This window comes from Humulus lupulus, chromosome 8 (assembly GCF_963169125.1).
Source record: "Humulus lupulus chromosome 8, drHumLupu1.1, whole genome shotgun sequence".
NCBI lineage: Eukaryota > Viridiplantae > Streptophyta > Magnoliopsida > Rosales > Cannabaceae > Humulus > Humulus lupulus.
In genome coordinates, this window is record NC_084800.1 from 167,037,492 (window position 1) to 167,046,360 (window position 8,869).

Consider the following 8,869-nt stretch of genomic DNA (forward strand, 5'->3'; position numbering starts at 1 on the left):
AATTTAAACAATTTTTTGTTTTTTTATATAAAAATAATAGATTTTTTAAAATAATTTTGAGGTTATTTTTGCATCTAATTTCTAAATACAACAACAACAACAACAACAACAATAATAATAATAATAATAATAATAATAATCTCTTAAGTAGAAAAATATCCAGTTTATTATTAAATAAATAAAAAAGAGCTATATAACTAATTATTGTAAAATGTGATTTTTACGGCAAAAAAAACTATTTAATGACTTTATGTAATATTTTGGACTACTTACTAACTTTTGCCGCTATAAAAATTATTTAATGAATTAAGCACAACCATTCGGACTACTTACTCATTTTTACTACAAAATTTTTATTCAATTTTTTTACCTAATTTGAAATGTACATTGATCAAACTACCCTTTATCTTGATTAAAATACAATTTTCTCTCATTTTTTTTAAAATAAAATATTCGTTATGCTTAATATATTTGTAGCAAAGTTTGTTGTTTTTAGAAATTTTATGTTATAAGTAAAAAATAGAGAAATGAATAAATCATTACTTTAATTATAAATTTGAGTATATATTTGAAGATGTAAGAGTCTGAGCAATTATTGGATGAATACCTTAAAATTGGATAATACAACCTAATTTGCACTTGGGGGTATTAAGATAGCCGTGTAAGTACAAAAAGGCAAAACAACTTGAAATGCATGTAACCTCCTTTGTTAGAATATGTGTTTGTAATGTTTGATTAAAGTCACCAATAGGAGGGAGAGACGTTGACTAGATATTAGATGAGATGACAATGGCAAAAGCAACCCTGAAAATAAGGATAAGCCATACTTGTTCTTTTTCAATTCTTTATATATATTTTATTGATTAATAAAACAAAAAAGAAGTGGGTAAGATGTAACCTAAGTAAGGGATAACATAGATTAATAATAAGGGAGCTTAGTTTTAATTATAATAGCTTACTATTGCTAAGAACTATTGAATATGAATATAATCTATGTATGCAATACTACTAATACTACCCCTATTTCTCTTCTTACTGTCCATTTCATGCCTTAGCCATTGACTATGTCACTTTATCCATTGTAAATCACTATTTAGTATATAATGATTCTATTAGCATATAGCTCACTCAGCAACCACTCATGAACTAGTCAGCAACCAACAATCACTTAATAAATAATATTTATTTTTATTTTTTATGTTTACCACCATGGGGATAACAAGGTAACATACACATAACTACACTCCAAGTTATTTTGTTTTAACTTATATATATATATATATACTACATAGAATCCTTCTCACCACAATTAGTCATACACTATAAAATAAACTACGTAACTACACTCCAAATCCACACGAGATTTTTATGTAATTTTACTTAGCTCAAAATGTAGTTTCGTAAGGAATCTTAATAAATGTAATGAGGGAATATTGTGGTTATTACAATTATGTTTCACTATTGGCTATTGATACAGTACACTAATATTTGTTAACGGAGTTGTTAACATCAAAGCGACACATGTTGTTTTTCTTACAAATGGTTAAAAGAAAAAGAAAATCTAAGTTTGGCATGGCGTGGTGTGTGAATGATCTTACGTTTTCATGTTGTTTTTCTCTTTGATTTGATCTTCCCAAAGTTGAATATCTTTTTTGTTCAGATGTGTCCATTTAAAGAAGGTTTAATATATGTATAAAACGAGAGGGAATCTCATGGAAACCCTAAAAACCTTTTCACTTAAATAAAGATATATATATATATAATATTTATTATAAAAAGGGTTTATACCTTTTTAAAATGGTAATAAATACATACTTATTAAAATAAAACTATTTATTGTAAATTCTGCTTCAAAAAATGAAACCCTTGAAAGGATTATTAAAAATAAAAATTTGTCAAAAAAATTAAAAAGAAATAGAAAATGGCCTATTATAATTTTTTTGGATAAATAACTTTTTTACCCCTCGAATTATGTCCCCCTCCAACTTATGCCCCCTGAACTTTGAAGTGTTGCAAAAAGCTATTAACCCTTATTTTTTTTGTTGTAAGCAAAACTGGTTATCAAGTTTTGCCACCCGCCGCCCTGGACTGAAGCAAAGAAGAAAAGGAAAAAAAAAAGGGTTCATATATTTGAAGGGCTCTTGTTTAGGCTTTTGGCTTTTGGGTTTTGTTGAGAGTCTCTCTTTCGTTTATATTGTTTTCCAAATTCATTTTCTTTTTCTTTTTCCCCATTCGAAACTTCTTCCTTTTCCTTCTACTATTTCTTTTCAAACAACAGCCCCATTTGCTTTGATTTGCTTTTGTTTAATTTTCTTGTTCTCGAAATAGACTTTGGAACAAGACCCAGTAGTGTTTTTTGTGTGAACTCAAAATCCCAGAAAAGAAAAAGAAAAAGATAAAGAAAAAGTTTGAAAGGGAAGAAGCAGCAGTGGTGGGGGGAACATAAGGCTTCGTGAAAACCGTCATTGTGAACAAGGTTTTGGTTCCTCTTTTATTTTACTTTTAATTTATTTTTAGTATTAAAAAATATCACCTTGTCTAATGTTTATCTCTTTATCCGTTCATTGATCCCCACCCTTTAAATATTTTTTCTTTGTTTTCTCACTCTTTGGTTTTATCAGAGCAAGAAGCAAACTGGGTTTGTCTCAGTGTTAACTTAGTACTTGTTATGGCTTCTATTATCTTTAGCCGTTACTATCATTGTTTACCTCTGCTATTCTTTTTCTTTTAATTTATTGATATATTTCTCTCTATATAATCTTAGTAACACGTTGGCTTTCTCTGTGTGGACGGCAGCAGCAGTCAGAGCAGAGCCATATTGTTTTGTTTTTTTGGTCTTTGTGAGGTCCAAACATGAAGTACGTACTGGTGACTGGTGGTGTTGTTAGTGGACTTGGCAAAGGGGTCACTGCAAGTAGTGTTGGTGTGCTCCTCAAGGCTTGTGGCCTTCGCGTTACTTCTATTAAGATTGGTATTGTTTTCTTCCAGTATTACTTTTGTTGCATTGCATGTGTATTTAGTTTAAGTTTCATATTTTTCTCATTGGGGTTGTTTGAAATGTATCCTTTTTATGTTTATTGAGAAATAATATTTTTCCGGAGAATACCATACTTGAGTATAAACTATTTATAATATACTGTAAAATTCCTGATTAAAGTGTTACTGGCTATCATGATCAGGCTTAGTTTTCAATAGAATTATGTTGCTTTATGTATAATTTGTCACGTTTGCCTTAACTATGTTGTAACAAGATTTTGTAAGGTCTTAGTATTGTAACCTGAAATTTTATAGCTTCCTATACTAGCCTGTATGTTTTAGAGAAGCTGACCTTTTGGAAGTCAATATGTTAATGGTTGAGTTTTGGCTTACAATTGTAATGGTTACATTACCTGCAGATCCTTATTTGAACACGGATGCGGGGACTATGTCTCCGTTTGAGCATGGGGAGGTGTTTGTCTTAGATGATGGTGGTGAGGTATGTTTTTGTTGACTGAGAAGGGTTATACATGCCATTGGGATTAAATTATGAGGGCCTCTTTTTCTTTTTTTTGTTTCATTTATGTTAGTTTTACTTGATTATCTGGTTTTTTTATTTAATTTGGTGTTGTGAAGGTGGACCTTGACCTCGGAAACTACGAGCGTTTTCTGGACACAACACTAACTCGTGACAACAATATCACAACTGGAAAAATATATCAGGTTATTTGCTATGCTTTTTCTTTCCGAGAGCCATGTTTAACTAATGTTTATAAGTGTCATGAAAATTATTTCAGCCGACACTTTCTCATCTCTTAATTGGTTTGACAGTCTGTTATTAACAAAGAGAGAAAAGGAGATTATCTTGGAAAAACTGTCCAGGTATGTTGTAATTCTAGCTTTTACACGATGATTTGGATTTTGGACAACAATATGCTTAACTAATTTTGTTTCCTCTTTTGTTTACAAAAGGTTGTTCCACACATCACTGATGCTATCCAAGAGTGGATAGAGCGTGTGGCAGTGGTACCAGTTGATGGGAAAGAAGGTCCAGCTGATGTTTGTGTCATTGAATTGGGAGGAACTATAGGTACTGTGCTTTCATTTCTGTTCTTGGATTAGGTTTTTTATTATTTTGTTTCTTTTTTTTTTGGCCACTGGGGGAGATGAATTCGAACTTGAAACCTCCTCTTTGTGAGCAGAGGTGTAGGATCACTAGGCTATGCCTATGATAACTATATTATTATTATTATTATTATCATTATTTTTTGTTTCTTAAAAGCTTGAGTTTGCATTATTGATGCAGGGGATATTGAATCCATGCCATTTATTGAAGCACTTGGTCAATTTTCATATCGTGTTGGTAAGTTCAAATGATTCGTTACTGTCTGTCTTTATTTCAAAATTTCATGTAAATTAATTTGTATGATGAGCAAGCCAGTTTCTCATACAAAATGTTTTCTTTCATTAGGGCCTGGCAATTTCTGTTTGATTCATGTCAGCCTCGTTCCTGTTCTTAATGTTGTTGGCGAGCAGGTATCATGGACAAGTATCAATTAGTGAAATTTTCATTGAAAATTCTTTATGCTGATACTAGATTCGATTTTTTCAATATGGCGACTTGATATGCATTAATTTTTTTTTAGCTCATATGCTTGATCACTCATTTGTCTCAACTTTTGATCAAATTTCAATTTCAGAAAACAAAGCCGACACAGCATAGTGTTCGGGGACTTAGAGGACTGGGTTTGACACCAAATATTCTAGCTTGCCGCAGTACCAAGGTACACACTTCTACAATGCTACATCTTAGATTTTCAAGCAGTAATCTTAAATTTTAAATTTCATTTGTCATTGACAGGCACTGGATGAAAATGTAAAGGCGAAGCTTGCTCAGTTTTGTCATGTGCCGGTACAAATAGCATTGTTACATAAATTGTGATGTTATTCCATTTTTTCTTCATTTGAACAGTTATATCTTATTTTTTAACATTGTTGCAGTCAGATAACATTGTCACTCTGTATGATGTCCCAAACATATGGCATATTCCTTTGCTATTAAGAGTAAGTAGTTTAATAAACTGTTTTAATTAGGAGTACTGATCCTTCTTTGCCATGGGTACACTTATTTCTTGCAAGATCTTGATTTGTTTTTTTTGTCTCTTCCTCCCTTGGTTGTCAAATTAGGATCAGAAGGCACATGAAGCAATCCTGAAAGAACTGAACCTTCTTGGGTTTGTTTTATAAATTCATTTTTTGCTTCTTGAAGTATTTTCTGTTTCTTATATCACTCGTTTATGTTGACACGGCTTTAACTGTTATATTTGTTTTATTTTTATTTTTGTCAAATATAAATTTTAACTTGGCCATAACACATGCAGTGTTGCTAGAGATCCTGATTTGAAGGAGTGGACTGCTAGAACAAAACTCTGTGACAAGTTGCATGATACAGTAGGTTTCTAGACAGTGTTTGGGGATTCTCTCATTTCTTTGGCACCTGTTGCATGCTATTAATTGTCATGATTATTACAGGTCAGAATTGCAATGGTTGGAAAATATACTGGCCTTTCAGATGCTTATCTCTCTGTTTTGAAGGTATGCTGCTTCATGCGTATTGCTATGCGTAATGTTTTCAAATTCTGGTTTTAACTTCTTTAGGTTCCTGAGACATAGCTTGAGTACACCTGTGATATAGGTTCTAATGTGTTAACCTCTTGTGCCAGGCTCTTTTGCATGCCTCTGTAGCTTGCCACCGGAAACTTATTGTGGACTGGGTTGCCGCAGGTGACCTCGAAGATGCAACTGCTGATGAGGTGAGGACTGATTTTGGTTCGCTGTAGAGCCATATATTCAGTTTCTACATAGTTTGAATTTAATATTTACTATTTCGCTATGTGTAGGCTCCAGAGGTCCATGAAGCAGCATGGGATCTTTTGAAGGTGATTCTCTTCATCCATAATCATTTTATCAGTGTTAGGGTCAGTGACTCAGTGGTCGTTCATTGTTATTTTCTTCACTTAACCCTAGGAACTATTTTCGCTTTCAGGGTGCTGATGGTGTTCTAGTTCCAGGAGGGTTTGGTGACAGAGGAGTTCAAGGGAAAATTCTTGCAGCAAAGTATGCTCGAGAGAACAAAGTTCCATATTTAGGAATTTGCCTGGGCATGCAGATTGCTGTTATTGAGTTTGCACAATCCGTTCTTAATTTACATGAAGCTAATAGCACGGAGTTTGATCCCAAAACGAAAAATCCTTGTGTCATATTTATGCCAGAGGTGTGCAATACAAAAGTGAACTTTTTATCAATCTAATGTTAATGTTTATTTCCCTTCAATCTTAGTTAAGAGAGTTGATGTTTTCGGAGCAGGGTTCGAAAACTCATATGGGGGGAACCATGCGATTGGGATCAAGGAGAACTTGTTTCAAGGTTGCAGACTGCAAATCTGCGAAGTTGTAAGGACATAGAACTGAATTTAAGTTTATATTTTTTGAAATACTTTAAACATATATAATTCCTTTGATGGTCTACTACAATATTGTTTATTATATGTGCTAGAGATGTTTTTTCTTCGAAAAAAAGGAGTTTTGGTTTTGATTATGTGTGATCAAATCTTTTAAAACATTCATAATAATTTAAATAATGATGGCTTGAATTGTGATTTCAGATATGGCAATGTAAATTTTGTTGATGAACGTCATCGTCATAGATATGAGGTATGCAGCATTCTAACAACAAAGTAGATGATTTGGTGTATATAGTAGACACTAAAAAGCCGACTTCTGTATGTAGGTCAATCCTGATATGGTATCACAACTTGAAAATGCTGGTTTATCATTTGTTGGCAGAGATGAAACAGACCGGCGAATGGAGGTAACTACTTTTTTCAGTAGTTCAAATTATGTTTTATATGAAAACCTGGTCAATGAGGGTGAATATGGAGTGTATAGCCCCTAATTTGTGAACACATTGCACCTATACTTATTTGCCTAAGATAAATAATTTGGTATTACATACAGATTGTGGAGCTGACTAGTCATCCATATTTTGTTGGTGTTCAATTCCATCCTGAGTTTAAATCTAGACCTGGAAAGCCTTCTGCGACATTCTTGGGTATGCTTTTACTCACCTTGATATTGCAGATTGTTAGTATTATTTTTTTTTTGCTTTGTTCAATGCTTGATTGATGATGACCTAATAGGTCATTTCTTGCTTTAAAGCTAGGAATGTCAAACGAACCTCTCTTTAAAATCATTGTCAATATTTTTATTTTATTTTTCTTCAATGCCATTGATGAGGCTAGTATATAGCAATAATTTTGGCCCAAGTGCAGCAAATGTTGTTGAATATGAATATGCTGAAATGCAGTTTGAAGGGCTGTATAGAATATCTGAAGTTCTGCTTTCGGCAGAACATGACTAAATTCTACTGTTGTGTTACAGGACTTATAGCAGCGGCATGCGGGAACTTGGCAACTGTTCTTCAGGGCAATGGCCATGTGAACAAGTCAGTTAGCAATGGAATAAGTAACGGACACTCACCGGCCAAAGCCCACCAAAACGGACATGCAAACAAGTCTTCCAATGGGTCGGTAAATGGTGTGTATAGCAATGGAAATGGTGTGCACTGGTAAGCGTGTTGAAGCCTGGTAATATTTGTTTTCCTGGTAGGGCTTGTGGCAGTAGTAGGTATGTTGCCGTCGGTTCTGTCTGTACAGCTTTTGAGTATGGGTAGGATGGTTTTAGCTCTCTCATGGACATTTGTTTTGAAAGAGTGAAGCTCGATTTTGCTTTCAGGGCACGGCTTCTTTGTGCTGAGAAGATTTGGCTCGAAGTAGGAATGTTGCTTCTTTGGACTAACTCTTGTCCTTACTTCTTTTCTTTTTACCTTTTTTACTAATATATGTAACGTGGAGAGTTTTTTTGGCCATGTGCCACGTGCCATGGAAAAGGGACATTTTGATTTTCTTTTAATTATGTGTTTTTGAAAGAATAATTTTGTCTTTTCTTTTTCTTCACATTGTGAAATAAATATGTTTGTCACCATAGTGTTATGAACTAATTAATAGTGAAATCTTAATGACTAATGAGTATACTTGAGCGCATGTTTGATTCTTACATGGTATGGAATTCAATCTTAAATGATACTAGGATTCAATAAGCATCTACTTTTCTAGCTTCTTATAACTCAATGGGAGTCAAATTCCACTTAAAAATTATATATAAGTTACCGTTTTGCACATTTCTTTAACCAGACACAAGACCAGTTCAGATACATATTTCATATAAAACTAACTGAATAACATGCCAGTTCTGCCTCTACTGCGCCTAAGGTAGAACCAATTTCAAAATTACGACGATTCTTATGGAAAAAAAAAAACGTCTTTTTATATATGGACAAAATAAGGGTAACATTTACATTTATACGGTTATACAAAGTTAATTATTAAGATATGGTAATATGTAGATTTTAACAAAATTGCGGTTTCTTCTTCTCCTCGTCTCTCACCGCTACGCCGAATCAACCACTCATTTGCGATCAGCAACGAGTCAACGACCAATCTCCATAAACAGCGGCGATCAAGCTCCTGAACTCAACGGAAAAAATCAACCTACATCGCTCACAATCAAGTTGCCAAAAATCAACAAAAATTTAACCAGAAACTACTTTCGGCAAGATTTGGAAGGAAAGATGGAAAAAATATTCACAAAACAACCCCAAATAAATGAGGTAACAAACGTAAATCAATCTTTCAATATCATGGAATTAAATTATAAAATCCTTTAATCGATCATTTAGTTTTGTAGAGAAATTGCTGATCATGGGTTGCACTACCAATTAGAAACCTAAAAAACTACAAATCCTAAAAAAAAAATTAGAAAAATCTTTTACTCAT

The 8,869-nt window shown here is 33.2% G+C and overlaps 1 protein-coding gene across 3 annotated transcripts; it reads left to right on the forward strand.

The window, feature by feature from the left end:
* Positions 1-2,033: 2,033 nt before the first annotated feature.
* On the forward strand, positions 2,034-8,077 carry LOC133798635 (uncharacterized). 3 transcript variants are annotated; one of them, XM_062237043.1, is made up of 22 exons: positions 2,034-2,476; positions 2,765-2,971; positions 3,396-3,475; positions 3,613-3,699; positions 3,808-3,858; positions 3,949-4,066; positions 4,283-4,339; positions 4,448-4,512; positions 4,677-4,760; positions 4,838-4,888; positions 4,978-5,040; positions 5,164-5,210; positions 5,358-5,427; positions 5,509-5,571; positions 5,700-5,789; positions 5,877-5,915; positions 6,023-6,250; positions 6,343-6,428; positions 6,641-6,689; positions 6,766-6,846; positions 6,993-7,086; positions 7,416-8,077. In XM_062237043.1, the coding sequence occupies exons 2-22, from the start codon at positions 2,854-2,856 to the stop codon at positions 7,604-7,606; spliced, it is 1,812 nt and encodes a 603-aa protein (XP_062093027.1). In that variant the 5' UTR covers positions 2,034-2,476; positions 2,765-2,853; the 3' UTR covers positions 7,607-8,077. The 3 variants fall into 3 exon arrangements, with proteins under 3 accessions (XP_062093027.1, XP_062093026.1, XP_062093025.1); XM_062237042.1 differs by having other exon boundaries at positions 2,797-2,971; XM_062237041.1 differs by having other exon boundaries at positions 2,800-2,971.
* Positions 8,078-8,869: the final 792 nt, after the last annotated feature.

Excerpts from the sequence above, each read along its gene's own strand:
- LOC133798635 (XM_062237043.1), top strand. The coding sequence starts at position 2,854 with ATGAAGTACGTACTGGTGACTGGTGGTGTTGTTAGTGGACTTGGCAAA. Across the intron at positions 5,572-5,699 it reads CTTATCTCTCTGTTTTGAAG|GCTCTTTTGCATGCCTCTGT; the intron begins GTATGCTGCTTC and ends CTCTTGTGCCAG. Across the intron at positions 6,251-6,342 it reads GTGTCATATTTATGCCAGAG|GGTTCGAAAACTCATATGGG; the intron begins GTGTGCAATACA and ends TTTTCGGAGCAG.